At 37.2% G+C, this 18623-nt stretch overlaps 1 protein-coding gene across 1 annotated transcript in view; it reads left to right on the forward strand.

The window, feature by feature from the left end:
- Positions 1–18623, forward strand: part of Ac3 (Adenylate cyclase 3) — a 29403-nt gene that overhangs the window by 8927 nt on the left and 1853 nt on the right. Inside the window, exons 2-18 of the mRNA XM_088035895.1 lie at positions 1381–1530; positions 2374–2489; positions 3612–3723; positions 3851–3978; positions 8240–8398; positions 9354–9492; positions 9648–9761; positions 15540–15625; positions 15677–15838; positions 15899–15989; positions 16042–16140; positions 16189–16442; positions 16494–16569; positions 16617–16842; positions 17503–17585; positions 17633–17731; positions 17781–18029. Of these exons, the coding sequence (XP_087892021.1) occupies positions 1381–1530; positions 2374–2489; positions 3612–3723; positions 3851–3978; positions 8240–8398; positions 9354–9492; positions 9648–9761; positions 15540–15625; positions 15677–15838; positions 15899–15989; positions 16042–16140; positions 16189–16442; positions 16494–16569; positions 16617–16842; positions 17503–17585; positions 17633–17731; positions 17781–18029 (2343 nt within the window). The remainder of the gene's footprint in view (positions 1–1380; positions 1531–2373; positions 2490–3611; positions 3724–3850; positions 3979–8239; positions 8399–9353; positions 9493–9647; positions 9762–15539; positions 15626–15676; positions 15839–15898; positions 15990–16041; positions 16141–16188; positions 16443–16493; positions 16570–16616; positions 16843–17502; positions 17586–17632; positions 17732–17780; positions 18030–18623) is intronic.

The raw sequence follows: 18623 nt of genomic DNA on the forward strand, positions 1-18623 counted from the left end.
AGCAAATTTTCATTGATTTTTTTAATTCGAAAACGAAAGTATATTGGAATTTTTTTTATTAAGAAAAGTTTAATTTTACGCACTCATTTCCATAACACCCTGTATAACTCTGTACAGACAACATTATTTCAATTAGATTTTGCAGAATTCCGATAACCACAATCCTAAATCTTTTTAAATAAGTCATCCTACGTTCTCCAGCTGAAACTGAATTCGGACATTAAGCTGGCTAAATTTACTGTTCTAATTAATTAAATCAAAGCGCGTGGAACCAAATAAAAAACAAAGTAGTGAAAAACTGCCGGTGATAGTCGGAGAAAACGTTTTCGTAATTTTTCATGTTTTAGCCTGTTAACAAAGTTGTTAGAACACTTCAAGATTACTTCATTCTGTCATTTTCGCCAAAGCAAAGTGTTTTTCGTTCAAAATACACAAAACAAACTCAGAGAAAGAATGGGGACAATGGTGCAGAGACATTTAGTGAGTACATTTTTGACAATGGTCTGAATATGGGAAAATTGAAATGTTTTTCGAGTAATTTAATAGAAGCGAACAAAAGAAATAAAGTCCTTTGACAATTTAATTCATCAAAAAATTATTAATAACTGTAATTACATTCCATTGTTAAAAAGCCTTTGTTTATCGCTGAAAATACAATGTTAAACATTTTCCTTTATGTAAAAAAAATTGGAGTTTGTTCTCTTTATCGATAATTAGAAAAGCAACAAATTTGCCACAATTCCACCATGTCAATGCCGCAGATTTATACTTCGCACTAATTTCAATTAGTTCATCGATTGCATATTGCGGTCTTAATTCGTCACCTCGAATTTACCTGTACAATGCAGTTCCCACAGATTAATCCAAACAAAATACTTGAGACAGACTTGTGCCAAATGCACGAAATCCCAAGAACGAGTACAGGAAATTAATTACCGCCTACAAAATAACAAATGAGAAAAAGGCTTCCTCAATTAGATTTCTGTACCTCAAACCCCTTTCATTATAAAAATACACGAATCTGCTGGATAAATGAAGACTTTTATTAATTGTTTCATTCCACAGTGAGTTAAATTTGAGTAAAATTTATTCCATCGATTTAATCTGTTCTCTAAACCCACGAAAAATCGGGAAGATTTCGAGCTAGTTTAAGAGATATTAAACTCGTAAATTTTTCGTATCAGTGACAACAAGGTAATGTTCAGACAGACGTTAATTACATCGGTAATTTATCTGTTCGCGTTTTCCTCAATTAAAAATTGACGCTAAAATTATTAACGAGACGTAAAGTTTGTAATGGCAGTAATGAGACATAAATATTTGCTTAATGAGTAAAGCATTCTAAACCAACCTTTCTAACCCTGTCACATTTATTTCCAGCAAGTTTCCAACACTATCTTACTGGCAACTGCGAACATCTTAGGACTGACATCTTACCTAGTTGAAGATAAGCAGCAGCGACGAGCTTTTCTCGAAACTAGACAATCATTGGAAATGAAACTTGTCATTGAAGAGCAAAGTGCAGAACAGGTATGTATGACATGACCGATTTTCAATGTTCTATGAATCAAGTCAGATTGATTCACATTAATTTTTGTTTCCACGGTATTCTGTAAACATCGAATCGCAGAGCTATAACCGCATAAAAATACTTTCGAACAAGAATTAATTGACTGAAAAGTGGTTTTCATTATTTTTCTGAACTGAATGTAAATAGAATGTCTGCGGGTAAAACTCACTCTACCATAAATCAAATGAATATTGTTCTGCAAACTGCAATTTAGTGGCCAACAATAAACTATACAGGCTTTGAATATTGAGTGAGGACCTAGGGAAAAACAGCTCAACTTGAACTTGAAACGTTTTGAAAACTTATCTAATCACCACCATTTCATCGCTTTGTATTTCATCAAGCAAATACAACTTTTTTCCAATACTTGACGCTATAAATTGACCCAATGAAGTTCTTTGGAAGAATCAGGGCACAGATAAAATTATTGCATCGCTGTGAAATAAAGTTAGAATGATATACGAGAATTGAACGAAGTTTACATGTAAGATAATAAAAAATATCGAGAAATGTGACTTTATCACTCTTATAAATGCTTTAACTGTTGTTATTTATTATTATTCTTTAGAGGTTTTAATTAAATTTACTACAATGTTCGAAACCTTCTGGTTTTATCTCTTCTTTAAATAATGAAATTCCGTGGATTTTTCGAAACTCTGGAATTTTATTAATCTTGTAATTGTTAATTTGTCTCGATATTTTACAAAATTTTACATTCCAACGTGAATAAATAAAAAAATCTCGACACACTTCTTTAATTTTATTAAAAAATCTTGTATAAATAGCGCTTATTTGTATTGCAGGAACGGCTTCTTCTTTCCGTTCTCCCGGAACATGTAGCTGTTCAAATGAGGCAGGATTTAGACCAAGCCGACAGCCAATTCAAGAAAATTTACATGAGTCGACACGAAAATGTCAGGTAAATTAGCTTGCCCCAAACCGGAATATTGATTACCATCGTGTGTGCGTAAGTGTAAGAAAAATAAAAAGTGAAAATTCCACTCGTATTTGACCGAGTTGCCGCCGCTAAGACGTCAGCAAAATACATCAATTTTGTCTGGCGATAACTGGGATTATATTACAGTTAATGATGTCCAGAGGATTTTACGATGGTCTGGAATGGCCCAGTGCGGATAATTGGTTTCTTTGGTTATTGAAAAAACGGAAGAAAGTCAATATAAATAGCAACGTATCAAAAAATTTCGTTTTGATTTCTCATCGAACAAAAATGTAAATAAGTGTCTGATATAAAATTCACAAAGCCAAAAGGGAATTTTCTCGAACAATATGTAAATATATAATAATTTTGTTTGGTTTGTGTGTTTATACAAAGTTAATTTTTAATTATCCAATCGTTTTATAAATGCCAACAAAATTTCAATATAACAAACTCGTGTTTTACATTTTTATTTCGCCGGTTCTTCCTATCATAAACACGCACCACATTCGTCAAAGAAACGAAAATAAAAAAAGAAATAAATAAGCTACAAAAAATATTGATTTCTAGTTTATTTCCAGATAGATTGTGTACCAAAATAAAGTAAAGTAAGGTGAATGGTAAATATAAGAATTGTAGCTTCGGCTCAGCAAACAAATTTATATAGCATTTATTGATTGATCAAAATATTTTCTTTACATTCAGCTTCGAGAAAATCGTAAAGAAATAACATCTTGTGCTCGTAAATCTGCTCATTTTCTTTGAAATTCCTACGTTGCTTTGAAAAATTGGTGCTAGTTTAATGAAATATTTTCAGTACGAATTTGATACTGCATACTGGTACTTTTCGCTTGTTCACTGATAAGCTTATAAACCACAGCAAAAATGAGAATATCCAGTTTCACAATAGAGTAGGCATTTCCATTGTGAAGTCAGTCAGAACGCGATTCTTATCGGAAAATCGTATTCGCCTCCGACAAAAATGCGACTGACGAGTCCATAGAATACATAATTTAAGAAGAAACTACCTGCCAGTTCATTTCAAACTTCTATTATCAACTTTTAAATCAGTTTGATCTAGATCTCACTTTCTTCTGCTTTCAGTATTTTATATGCTGACATCGTGGGATTCACAGCGATCTCCTCAACTTATTCAGCGCAAGAACTAGTGAAAATGCTGAATGAATTATTCGCAAGATTCGACAAACTTGCCGAGGTGAGAATTTAGCTTGAAAGGATTTTCTTTTTTTACATTTTGAGATAATGCAGTTAGTGGATTAGTGAAAAATTTAAATTGGAGCTTTGGCTTGTTGAAATTTTAATTAGAACGTTTTCGTTTGCAGAAATATCAGCAGTTGAGGATAAAAATCTTGGGAGATTGTTATTATTGCATCAGTGGAGCGCCGAGGGAAAGACCCGATCATGCAGTTCTCTGTGTGCATATGGGACTATCTATGGTTAAGGCAATAAAGTGAGTATTGGAAGTATGTAGTTTATTTTTTGTTCCAAAATGTTGGAAGAAACTCTCGTTTGTTATTAACATGAAAAATAAGCATTCTTGACATAATTTAAGCGCGCTTGGTTGACAGTAAACATTCCGTAATGCGTTTTTAATCCATATATTTCCACTTGTGTTGTCAAGTACTACAATGAGTTGCCTTCATTTTGAAGTAGATGTAATGATTTATTAAATAGTGTTGTGGTTAAAATTCTATTTGCATGAACTCAGTTTTCGAATCTTGTTGATATTTTTTTAGTCGAATCAAAATTCGATATTAGAAGGAATATATTATTACTTCGACAAAAAAATGTATTGTTTAACCATAACAAGTTTGCGTATAATGATCTACAACTATTTACTAGCAGTAATGGTGGTAAATTACTATCGGCATAGGTTTATGCCGGAAGCAGTTCAAAATTGAAGTTCAAACTAGAAACTTAGTGTTACCTGGATCTGAATAAATTCAGTTTAATAATTTCTGTACCAGAATGTTAACTTGAAATGCTGACTGAAGAATAAGATATATCGGTCGGTTTGCTACAGGAAGACGGAAAAAGAGAATAATATGTAGTTCAGCTGAATCTTGCTTTACAACTTGACGTGAGATGTTCTAGATTTTCGTCCTATAATTGTAAATACGTCTCCTGTAACAGTACACAACTACTGTAATTCAATCTGATACTGTAAGATTAAACGGTTACTCTAACAATTCCTTTGTAAGACGAGGGAAATATGTAATAACATTTAGATAAATAGGTAACTCTAAGTTCCAGGTTTGGATTAGAGAGGTTTTAATGTATTTAAAAATCAATTTTTAATCGGCACTGAGTTATAAGTATTTATTCTACCCCTAAAAGGCAATAAATTGAAAAACCGACGTTTTTAATTTGTCCGCAGCTCAGTTAAAATATTCGAAAGCCCAATATAATTAATAGTCGCGAGTGAGTTGTATCGTATTTATTATAAAAACAGTGTTTAGAGGTCTGGACTCTCCCAAAAAGTAGTTTGTTCTGTTTTCAGACATTGAATTGTTTAATGGGGTGGTCCACCCAGTATTCATCCCCAGTAAGAGGGGAGGGGGTTTAATCCAACCAGAAAACCTAAACATATATTTTATATATTTTTTTAAATGGTGGATGCGCCGGGTCCAATTTTTAGAACTTCAAAGTTTTAAGAAATACCATTTTAATAACTCGTACGCAATAATAATAATAAACTGTTTAAATATATTTTTACCAACTAGCTTCTCCACCCTTTATCACGGAACTCATTTATTCCATCTCTGTGAAGTCGTTTAAAATAGAATTTCAATATATTCTCACTCTGCATTATTTCCAAACCATTACATTTTTTATTGATTTTATTATTCATTCTATCCTGCTTCTCTGCACTCTTCTCGAAAACTTTTGCCGACTGATTTGCATCCTCCTTTTTATTCTTAACTGATTTCAGTTTTCTCGCCTGGTTTAGCATAAATCCCCATTTGTTTCTCGTACGCTATTTTCCAATATCAACATTTAAATTCTATAGAACGTGCTGGTTTGTAATTAAAGATAACAAGCAATTATTCGCTCTATTTGTACAAATCAGCAATGGAAATCCTATCAGAGTATGGATTTGATAATTGAAATTTAAAGATTAAAGGAAATTAATACCAGTTGGTTTGCTATTGAAATTACTCTTTGATGTGACGCGGCGTTCAACTCCTGTTGATAGAATTACCGTATAATAAAATTTTGTCTAAATGGTTTTACAGCCTTTTTACTACGATTTACACTTTAACACAATCACTGCATTAAACGTACGCGACTGTTACATAAATGTCACATTAATTACTTTCATGAAGATTAATAGTACTTCGTTCTTGAAACGACGCACAACTCTAAATTTCATTCACAATTTTCGTTTTTGCTAATAATAGTTTGTGTCTCGACAATATTGTTACATAAACAAGTTGCCTTTTATGAGGCGAAGTTTCCCAAGACACCCAACTTTAATAAAATATTATAAGCGCTGGGGGCGTGGACGTGATGTTGAAAGTGCGATTTTTCGTGCCAACAGATATTAATCTCCACAAATTTGATGCAGACGCACTAACGTGTCGATTATGGAGATAATTAATTCAGAACATGATATAATCTAATTTGAATGAGGGCAGCAATATTCGGAAGTAAATACATGTTAACTATCGTGACTTCTGGTTTTTAGGAAGCCACAAACACTTTAATTTATGAATCGGAAAATGGGACTAGGTGTAGCGTCAAAGTCGCCTTTGGCTTCCGTCCAGTAAGTTAAACAAACAATTTTTTATTTGAGACAAATTCTATTGATTCCCTCAAGTCACGTTTTAGAGACTCTTTGTTATGATTTCTGGAAAAGTCCGGAGCAGGAAGTTGATAGATAAAAGGAACAGTTGATTAAATACATACTGCGAATTTTTGTCAACTTAAACAACGAACTTTCTTCAAAAGAAAACAGAACTTATTTTTGGAAAGTTAAATATTAAGAGCTTCGAAGTGTTGTGTTTTTAGCTATTTAACAAGTGCCTCTTTGTAACTGTTAACGTGTTGGTCCACACATGAACGCACGAGTTACCTTAATCAGGAAACAAGCGTAGAACATACCTAATTCATCCATTAGTTAAATAATTCTCTCAGCATAAAATGGTTCTACCGTGTTGGTTTGTTACGTTCGCTGAAATAAGAATGATAAAATTAAAACGGAATTTTACGTCAAGAGCACTCCAACTTTAAACTTCATGTGTACGTTCAGAGTTTAATCAGTTTCCGTTATGAAGAAGATCAGAGGAAAAATAAAGCTGATGGAAAACGGTTTTGTTTCTCAAATTATGTACACTTTGGCAATTATGAAAATAACAGTAATTATACACTAGAAGAGAGAAGACACTTTTCTGAATCGAGCGTAATTATTTCGCCAGATCCGAAAAGCTAGTAGTGAAAAAACGCTATTATACCCATGCGTCCATGTGTAACTAATTTACCTGTCGATGATACACCGCTTTATCTCTGCCCTAGACATTTTTGTTATAGGAAAATTTGCGCCTAAATTCTACCGCAACTAGCATAACTTTATTATAAAATTTGCAATGTAATAACGCACGTCTTAACTAATCCTCAAACTTGTCTGAAGTACTTAGTACCACTATCGAATCTCACATGAAGCTCTGAACTTTGTAATAACCAGAAAGATCATTGCTTTGAAATTAGTCGTCTTCCATTTATCTTGCCAGACTTCATTAAATGCAAATTCGCTGACTTTTATCCTGATAATATTTGCTTTATCCTTATTTATTTCATTCATTTTTCATATTAAAGACCGCTTAATCAAAACGACTTGACGACACATTCTTCATCATGAACAGGAATCATCACTGAGCATTGAATAAACAGTTCACATTTTATTAAAAATGCTGGATGCGCCGGGTTAAAACGTTTTCAATATTCTGTGGCTTAAATAGCAAACATTAGAAACATAAAAAAAAATTAACGACTTACACCTTTGATTACTTTATTCATAGATCTAAAAATAACTCATTGAGGTTGAATTCTTAATTAGGTAAAATTTAAAGACGTCGAGTAATAAAATTCAATTGAGTACGACGCTATTTTAGCTCCCCGCCTGTATTAAACAGTAAAAAACAAAAATTTTCAATTATGTTATGAACGAGCGGCTGGAAATTGTACTGGAACATTGCCAATTCAGTTGGTCTAATGCAATACACCCTGACGGAAATAATTTTTTCATAAAAGACAATTTTTATTTGTCGGCAAAAAATGATTGTTCAAACCAGTCTTAATTATGAAATCTTTTCTTTGGATTAAATTTCTTTATAACTCTTGCCATTTTGCAATGACTAAATCTGACTTTGTTCGGGAAAGAAATTTAGTTATCACCCACAAAATTTTATTCAACGTGACGTGGGCGGTTTTGTTGAACAGAATCTAAATTAAGGATGCATTTGAGTTAAGCCAATGAAAATTCATGGTGCTAATGCTTTTAAAACGGTTTAGTTATTCTTTGTAATTAAATGTAAAAAGTAGTTGTAGGCGCAGGGAAAATGTACAATGACTCATATTTTTAGTCGCATTATAATCTTGCCTTAAGGATAATGTTCTTAGAGAAAATTCTCCTTTGTAACTACATTAAAACCGGCAAATTCTCAAAATACTTCCGCCTACTAATAAAGAATGTGCTTTACCTTGTATTTCAGATATGTTCAGCAGACAGCAAATTCCCCTGTAGATATGAGAGTGGGAATCCACACGGGGGCGGTCTTGGCAGGGGTTTTAGGCCAGAGGCAATGGCAGTTCGACGTGTACTCCAAGGACGTCGAATTAGCTAACAAAATGGAAAGCAGTGGAATGGCAGGGTAAGAAAATCTATTTATGTTTATTGAATAAGACTAAATCGACAAGTACTGACAAAAAGAACTGAATATCACTTCCCTGTAATCAAATCAAATCGAATTGACACGAGTTTGAATTGTCATTATAAGCAATTCATGAGTGGCCTTCAATGCAAATAAAAGAGTCACTTGTAAAAAACTCAAATTAAAATTAATTCAAACGTAGTCAGCAGACTGACTGATATAAAATGGCTTTTGTTGTATCGCGTGTTTTCAGCAGTTAGCACGTTTCAGCAACTATTGAGAAATGTTACGTGCTTTTCATTAATTTTGCGGTTTTTGGGAAAAGTTAGTTGAAAAATTTATGCGTGGAAAATTATACACAAGATATAACTTTACTGTCATACTAATACAATAAATAAAAGTGAGTTTCCAATTTGTTTAAAACTTGCATAATATATCCGCGCTAATGAGATTACAGGTTGTGAAATAGGAACATCATTAATATTTATCATTAGTATCGGTTATCGATACTGTATGATATTATCGCGCATTTTGCACTGGTATTTTTCAACACGAAGCAAATTATGAGAGAAAAACCCACAAATTCAGCCCACAGCTCTTTGTTTTAATGACATTGTTAATTGTCAATTAGTGCAAACTGGACAAAAAAAAAATGTCAATTTTTCTACTTGCTAATTTTTAACTGTAGTATTCCGGATTTTTTTTTGAATCTACATACTCACAAGAAATAGCAACCCAAACACACAGCTGCTGCTGCCTGCAATATTATGTAGTCTATAATGGGCACTTTGAAGACAAATTAACCACTCTAGCGATTCTCTAGCAGGTTCAACATTTCACTGTCTAAATACAATATGCAAAAGGTTATGAGAGCTGACTGTACAATAATTAAATCATTACAAAATTATCCAACATCAAGCTAAATCAGAAGTTTACACAGAAATAAAAATTTTAGGAGGGTCCACATTTCCGCCACAACCTTTTCTTTCCTCAGTGGTGAATTTGAACTCGAGCCTGGTTATGGAGAAAAAAGAGAAGAAGCTTTACGAATAGCCGGATTAAAAACCTACTTTATTGTCAAAGTTCTAAAACCCGTAAGTTAAAAATTTCTTCTAGGTAGTTAGAAGTTTCTTAACAACTAATTCAAGTTCACTTTAAATAGATAACTGTTCATTACAATGTTGTGTTGCTAAAATATGTTTGAAACTATAACTTGGTGTTTATAACTTACGCAATCGGTTATTTATAGTTTCAGCCTCCTGCACAAGAAGTACAAAATGGTAGCAGTATTCTTCCTGAAGAAGATAGTTGTGTAATAGCAGATATATCGGACGCAAAAGAGGACGATGATACTGACGCAAATGTGAGTGTTATATAATATGATTTGGATTCTATAAATACAAAATTTAATATTTCCAAGCAAAGTAGGATTTATTTAAAAATATAACAACTAAACTCTGTTAAGTTTTAAAGGTCTTTATTTACAAGGAATATAATTATTACAGTAAATTGCCTTTGGGGTCAGGACCGCTAGCCGGTGCTCTGTCTCCGCAGGAGTCTTTCTCGCTTGTTCTTTTGGGATTGGGACCGCTGCCGGTGCACCGCTCTCAAAGAAAAGTCTTATTGAAAGATCAAGAAACAAGTGCTCGTTGTTGGTGGCGGTGCATCTTATAGAGGGTTGCGGGTGACCGTTACAATACAGCGCTGAGCTGGACCAATGAATCGTGAGGGTGGTGGAGTGGGGTCTTTGGCCGTTATGTCCGAGAAGGCGACGGTGGTGCCTAGGCAGAGGGTGGGGCGGAGCGCATTGACACTATTTTCGTTACAATCTCCCCCTCAGGCCCATGAAGACGACTCGGCTAGTGGGCCTGAATCTTGCATGGTCGACCTCGTTTTCGTAGGGGAGCGATGGGGTTGGTCGCTGCGTCTAGAGGTCCTCTAAATGGTATTAGATCGGATGCGTGGTATACTCCCAACACCAGGTCTGGTTGCGAGGGACTGGCAACTTCAAAGCTAGTGGCTCCTTTCTGTTGGAGGATTACATAGGGGCCATCTTGCTTAGGGGCAAACTTCGAGGTGTAACCTTTGGAGGCGTTGCTGAGTGGATGGGTTTTTAATGTCATCAACCACTTAAGAGGTTGGTGGTCAGTGATGACAATAGTGGATGATTCTTCAAGATATCCACGAAACTTTCTCACAGCCCAAACGATGGCGAGGGCTTCTCTTTCAGTAGTAGAATAGTTTTTCTCTGGGGTGGTTAAGAGTCGGCTTGCATATTCGAGCGGTTTCTCTTCAGGACCCTCCCCCTGGAGGAGCGCCGCACCGATGGCGTAAGAACTAGCATCAGTCCTTAGTATGAATGGAATGTTTGGATCTGCTTGTCTTAAGATAGGGGCGGCGACAAGATGACTCTTCAGTTGTTCAAATGCTTCCTGGCGAGTTGGACCCCATTCCCAAAGGGCATTCTTTTTTAGTAGGGTGCACAGAGGTTTCGAAATAGCCGCGAAACCGTTGATGAAGCGTCTAAACCAGGAGCAAGTTTGTAAGAACGACTGTAGTTGTTTTACGTTCTTTGGAGAAGGTATTTGTGTGACGGCGCGGACTTTTTCGGAATTTGTTGCGATGCCGGCCGGTGATATTATATGGCCGAGGTACTGCACTTCTTGGCATCCAAACTTGCATTTAGCTCGGTTGATTCGTAATCGGAATTCACGCATTCGCTCGAATACCAACCGCAAATGTTGTAGATGGGTGTCTTTATCAGGCGAGATGACGACCCAGTCGTCCAGGTATGCAAGTAGAGAGAGGTCTGGGAGTCCAGTGCGAAGTCGATCCATTAGTCTTTGGAATGATGCGGGCGCGTTTCGTAGCCCAAACGGAAGTCGCAAGAATCGAAAGAGGCCGAAGGGACATATAAAGGCTGTCTTATCTCGATCTTCCGGTCGCACCTGGATTTGCCAGTATCCGGCCTGGAGGTCAAGTGTGCTTATACACCCAATTTGCCCAACTGACTGGAGAAGGTCGTCTAATCGTGGCAAGGGGTACGCATCTGGCTGCGTGATAGCGTTGAGTCGACGGTAGTCGATGCATGGTCGAACGGTGCCATTGGGTTTGGGTACCAGCACTACGGGTGCTGACCATGCGCTATCGCATTCTTCAATGACCTGGGCTTGCAGCATCTTCTCGATCTCTGCTTGAAGTAGTTCTCGTTTGGCGGCCGTAAGTCGGTATGGGGGTACCGAAATTGGTGCATGACTGCCGGTTTCAATTTTGTGTTCAGCATATGGAGTTGGAGGTCCATTTTCTTTGAAGACGTCTGCGTACTCGTCGATAGTCTCGTTGAATATGTTGCGATCTTTGCCTTGGTACATCGTGCCTTCTTCGGGTCGTAAGTGCAACGATGAGATAAATATTTTGCGTGGGCCGCCGGGGAAAAGATCCATTTGCGGCATCTCTTCATAAGCGTCGGCGATGGCGACGTTAGCGTCTCCCCACATAAATTGATCTGCGTGCCGAGCTTGATACACGTTCCATACCCCGTGTGGAGTAATAATACCGGTCTGTTGTATCTGTGGGACAGGTGGTGCCGGACCATACCCTTCGTAGATGTCATCATCTTCCATGGGTTCGATCATTGCGTCCAAATTCATTTCTTGGAACACCGCTTGGACCTGTTCTTTCGTGGGCGTCTTATGTTTGTCCATATCTACAAACGGATGACGCCGATCGGGACGATCCCGGAAGTAGAAATATTTGCCACACAGGTCAGGGACCACCTGGGCGTCTTCCAAGAAGTCTGCTCCCAGCAGAGTACGTGTGTTGTTGTTGGTTGACAGGACTATGAAAGTGGTTTTCACAATCCTGCCCATGACCGCGACGTTAGTGGTTATAGAAGGAACCACCAGGTGCCGAGTTGTACCATCAGCGAGGGTAGCTAGCACGGGTTCTGTCTTGGCCGTGTGTCCCGTTTTCAGCAGGTGGTGGTACAGTGACGCGCTGGCTACACTGTTGCAGGCGGCGGTATCTAGGTAACCGGTTCCCTCTGAGCCGGCGATGTTGACTTGGATCGCTGGACGCGACCGTGGTATCAGTGTGGTCGCTTCCACGGCACAGAATGCCATGGGTTCTGTACTCGGCCCATTTGATGTTGGCTTGGGGTTGCAGTTAGGGCAGTTGCGTCGGAACACCCCAGGACGATTGCAACCGTAACATTTAATTCCCTCAGCCGGGTTCTGTGGAGTGGAGCTCGATGAAGGTGGCATTTCTCGCTTTTTCTTACGGCATTCTTGCTCTTGATGACCGAAACATCGACAGTAGTCGCATTTCGGTCTGGAAGCGCGAGTACCGTGTTCAGTCGTTTTGTGGCCTGCAGGTTCGACTACCGTCTTCTTACTTCCCTTCCTTTCTTGTTCGCCGTCTTCAACAGCGCGAGCTTTGTTTAGGAGATCAGCAAAGCTCGTAACGCTGGTGCGCGTGACACGGTCACGAATTTTGTGACGGAGGAGGCCATAAAGAATGTCTATCTGCCATTCTTCATCCAACTCTCTAGACATTCTGGACATCTTCTCCCGCTGGATGGTGACGTATCTATCTGTTGTCATGTCATCTGGTTGGGGTTGGTTGAAGATATCGACGAAGAGGCGATGATTCGGAACCGTTGGTGCGAAGGCACCCCGTATTAGCTTTACGGTTTCCTCCCAGGTTGTGGCGTTTGCCTTTACGCCGTTCCACCACTGCAGAGCTTCTCCCCTGAGAAGCAGTGGTAGCGTTTCGATGGCATCTGCATCAGCGATCTTCTCCACCTTTTTGTAGAGAGTCGAAGCGATGATGAATTCATCGACAACCGCGGCGTTTCTGGTACCGTCGAAGCGTGCCGAGCACTGGCTAAAATGCTTGGACACCTGGACCTGCGGTGCTTCAGGTGCTTGTGGAGTCGCTCTTCGCAGGTGGTCGATCAGTTGCTGAAACTGCTCATTCGACATCTGCAGTGCCATGTCGGGGTTCAAGCGAAGACTTCTTCGAACTGTAATCGGCGTCGTGGGCGCAATATTGAAATCTCTTGGCGGGATTCGGGCCCCACGTTGGGCGCCAGTTATAACAACTAAACTCTGTTAAGTTTTAAAGGTCTTTATTTACAAGGAATATAATTATTACAGTAAATTGCCTTTGGGGTCAGGACCGCTAGCCGGTGCTCTGTCTCCGCAGGAGTCTTTCTCGCTTGTTCTTTTGGGATTGGGACCGCTGCCGGTGCACCGCTCTCAAAGAAAAGTCTTATTGAAAGATCAAGAAACAAGTGCTCGTTGTTGGTGGCGGTGCATCTTATAGAGGGTTGCGGGTGACCGTTACAATACAGCGCTGAGCTGGACCAATGAATCGTGAGGGTGGTGGAGTGGGGTCTTTGGCCGTTATGTCCGAGAAGGCGACGGTGGTGCCTAGGCAGAGGGTGGGGCGGAGCGCATTGACACTATTTTCGTTACAAAAATGAAATTTCTCAAATGCTTGATCCTTTTCACTCTGTTTCTTGAAATATGAAAATTGGTCCTCTTAATTCTTAACAATTATCGTTTTGATTCCTGGGTTCATTTGCTTTGAAAATTTAGACTGAACAACGCTGAATTCAAAACTATGCTCATTTTACCCCTACGTTGAAAACAAATAAGCTAGAAGCGATTGGATGATCAAAATTTATAAAAGTCCGGAATTTTCCGGACCTAATCTCTTCGAAAATAGGATAAATTAAAAAATGAAATTTCAACATCATTTAACTCGCATCTTCTAAGCTCTTCCGCCTTAATCTTGACTTCGATTTTTATTTTTTTTTATTTTGTTGACCGAATTATATTATTCATTTAAATTTACGAGTAGTTTTCTAAAGTTTGCTCTTGCATTTAATTTTTTTGAAAAGAAAATTTCTGATTAAATCTATGCAAATCTACTTAGGTCGATATTTCGCCAGCAAAAAGTTTAAAATTTACTTTAAATTGGCGTGCTTATTACAGAATCCAAAAAAGTTGAAAGAATTTTAAACACTTTGAGGGAAATCAACTTTTGCGTATTTATTAAAAATCAACTTGAACCCAAGATCAACCTAATTAAAATGCTGGCTTTATAATTTGTTTTTCTCAATACAACAAAGTTCGATAATTACAATTACGAAGTAACTGCTGAGAAAGCATGCCAGGAACTCCCAAGTTAATCTCAAGAAAATTAGAAGCTTTTCGCGTTTCCCCTTTTGTTTTGATTGAATGTCGAAGAAAAACCGGCACCACCAAAACTCGACAAAAGAGATGATTATCTCATTTATTTTCTCAGATTTAATTAAAATATGATCAAAGGGCTCTACAACACATGTGGAGCGAAATAATGACAAATTGTCTACGTCACAATTTATCAAAATCAAATTCAATATTTCTTTATTGAGTTTCTGTCATTCAAAACGTGGATATGTAAAAAGTTCAATTTTCAGAAAATTTCAAATTGCATATGAGGCAGATAGTTCCCATTAAATTTAAATTTTGCAATCTTCAGCTCGACAGAATTTCGGATTGGTTTGTTCAAGCTGGCGTTCCTAAAAGAGATGCAGATTTTGCTGCATTACACGCCTCGTTGATTTATTGATCCTCTGTTTCTGACTACAGAAATTGAGAATTAGAAAGAGAGAATTTTAAAGCACATTTTCTACTTTCCAACTTAATAAGAAATGCGTTTCTGGAATTAATCCAGTTAATCCCTTCTTCCTACAAAATCTAGAAATGATTATAATACACATTCAAAATTAATTCTCAGTTTAAAATTTGTCTTTGCCCAAAAATCCGGCGCATTTTCTGTTTTAAACTGTTTTCTGGTATAAACAGGAAAAGCTTAAAGCTTAAAACTATCTAAAGTGGCAACGCGATCATTTTGGAATTATTTAATTAACTTCCTCGACAAACCGCGCAAATTATTTATACTCGTCTTGCCGCCAAAATTATGAATTACCGCCGCTCTCTTGCAAATTACATCAGCTAAGCTCATACAAAGAGGGTGTCGTAAAATTATTAGAAGTCGCCCGGTAAATCGAGCCAATCAATATCTTCTTTCAAAGGAAAAGACCTCGACATAATTATACCTAATAATTTAAAGGTTATTTTTTCTATTGCAGGATGTGAACCAGAAAAGATCCCGCGAAGATTCGAGAGACTTTAAGATTCGATTACGAACGGAACTCGTTAACAGGGACGGACATAAGTAAGTTAAAAACGAAGTAAAAAATAATGAAAACTTCTTGTCATTTTTCAGAGAACTGACTAAAAATACGAAATTCTTAACTCTTGGTTTTGTCGACGCGCAAAAGGAACACTCGTACCAACAGCAAGTTGAGACTTTTTCAAGTATAACTTTACTCATGTTCTTGATCGTACGTCTCGCAATTGGGTTGACAGTTTTCATTGTCTTACCAAGGTAAAATAAATATTTAGTTTTCACCGAAAAGAAAAACTGATGGATAATCTATACTTTCAGGGCCATGTCAATCAATATCTCGTATTGCACGGAAAATCTAATAATCATAGTTCTACTATCTATTTTAATATGCGACGAATTTTCTCCAGTTGTAAGTAGGTTCGGTCGTGGAAACGTGGAATATTAAATTGGGATTATTTCAGTTGAAATGTTGGAATGCTTTCAAGGACTCGATAACTGTGCGACGGATATTGTCGGCAATTTGTGTCTTTCTTTTAGGAACGGTCAATGTGATAGACACAGTGAGTTGAGATGGATTTGTAGAGCTTGCTTTGATGGGTTTATTCCAGATTTCTTGCGTTCAGTTCCAAGCAAATTCCGATAATTGCACATTCACTGATGATATAAATTCGTCGTGTCTTTATCCTTCATACTTCAGTTACTTCGCCGTTTTGATACTAATCGCTTCGTCCTTGCCAGCATGTCTTTCCTACCTCTGGAAGGCCCTTTTCATGTTCATAATAGCTCTAGCTCAATGCTCAGTAAACATCTTCGTCTTAGAGCTAGTGTTAGAGTGCGAAGAGTCCCGAAAAAACTGGAAGAGGTAGAATCCCTACGTCTTGAATAATTCATGCTTACCCTCGTTGCTTTTCAGCTTAACTAAAGGTAAATACACACTTTCCGCATTGTTACTGACGGCGACTTTAGCTCTGGCTTTCCTCGCGAGACACGTAAGTTTCCACATTTGCGTGCCCTCTGTATTAATGGCTGTTGGCAGATGGAACAGGTTGCAAGAGTTTTATTCTTGTGGCGATGCGAGGTGGAGGAACAGCGCGATTTTGCAGAGGATATGAGAAGAAGAAATGAAGCTTTAGTGTATAATATCCTTCCTCCACACGTGGCTGCTCATTTTATGGGCAACCGAAAGAGACAACACGATGAACTTTATTCTCAAAGTTATGCTGAAGTTGGAGTGCTTTTTGCTTCGATGCCGAACTTTTCGGGTGAGTTGGATGGGAAACATTTAGAGATACTTTGTTGTGGTATTAATTTCCATCTAGAATTCAAATTTATGTATTCCGACTCTTATGCAGAACTAATTTAAAATAACGATCGGTATTACACGATAAGTCCATTTTGTTATAAACAAAGTTAATGTTAACATGCGCTTCCCTTCACAGCTATATTTAGTTATCGGTTTCGGTTAGTTTACAGTTCAGTTCAACCCGAAACGAGCTAGTTTTTTTAGAGTGAAGTTATTTCAGATATGAAACGAACATGCGTCGTTTTTCATTAAAGTTATTTACTTCAGGACTTTATAAGCAGTTCCCTTCCTACATTTGATTTGAAATTAATTGCGAACCGTATGAGACCCGCAGTGCTTTTGTCAATGAAATTAGAAAACTAATTACTTTATAATAAGCGCAATTAACGCGAGCTTGTGCTTTCGTTGAACCAACATGACATCTGTTCCTACCAGAAGTTACCAAACTAATGCAAATTTTTTATTTTAATAGAATTGTCTAACATTGGAGATGAAACTGAGCTCTCTACGTTCGCGGTTGTATTTGTTTTACGTTCGTCTAATATTTCAACTCCTTTTTCCTCCATTCTCCACTTAACTTCACGTCTTTCAACAAACCACTAAAATGTTTTCATTGCAGATTTCTACTCAGAAGAAACCGTCAACAATCAAGGATTAGAATGTCTCCGCTTTTTAAACGAAGTCATTTCAGATTTTGACGCTGTAAGTTTGGCTTCGCCACAAATCTCGCCTAATTCTGTCTTTTCCAGCTGCTGGAACTACCTCAGTTTCAAGATGTAATAAAAATCAAGACAATCGGTTCTACATACATGGCAGCAAGCGGCCTAAACCCCACACGTCAGGTCAAAGTGGGGTCCCACAAACAAATAGACTTTTTTTTACAAAATCTTTTTTTAGCCTGAAGATCCTACAACAATACGATGGGCCCACTTAGCACTCCTTGTCGAATTTGCGTTGGAACTGAAGAAAGCTTTACAGGGGATCAACGAACAGAGTTTCAATCATTTCGTTTTAAAATTGGGAATTAATCATGGGCCTATTACGGCAGGTGTCATCGGAGCCAGGAAACCCCATTACGACATCTGGGGAAACACAGTCAACGTGGCTTCCAGAATGGAAAGTACCGGCAAAGCAGGATGCATTCAGGTTAAAATCAATAAACGTAAATTTAGTTAAATTAACGCGAGACGAAAATGCAGTAAGAGAATTCGACGCTGTTCTCAATCTAACTAGTCTAAGGAATTTTCTTTATAGAACCATGTCATGTACTATGATAAATGAAATTTAATAAGACGAGCGGAGTAGTGATGTCTATTTATTTAAATTACTAAACGAATTAAAATGCAACCAATTCGGTGAATTTCGCTAAGAAGGAAATAAATACAAAAAGTGCCATAAAGTCGGTCATTTATGTATATTGTTCATTTATTATTCATTAAAGGAGTCATTGTTTGTTTAGTAGGAGAATAATTTAATTCTTGCTTGATTTTTCTCTTAATTTATTCTGAATGTATACTAATTGCGAACGACAAAGCGAAATGTTTCCAGAATAAGAAAATAGATTCAACTTTCATCTGCGACTTTGGAGTTTAACAAAGATTAATTAATCGCTTGAAAAGTATTTTTTCGAAATCATTGTTACTCTTTATAATGTATTCTTTATAAATTCTTCGGAATAGTGTTGTCAAATTGAGAACAAAACAATATTTTTGGAAATTAAGTAGTAAAAGTTAACTGAAA

The sequence above is a fragment of the Gnatocerus cornutus genome, chromosome 5, assembly GCF_029298725.1.
Source record: "Gnatocerus cornutus isolate USDA-ARS CGAHR chromosome 5, icGnaCorn1.1, whole genome shotgun sequence".
Lineage (NCBI taxonomy): Eukaryota > Metazoa > Arthropoda > Insecta > Coleoptera > Tenebrionidae > Gnatocerus > Gnatocerus cornutus.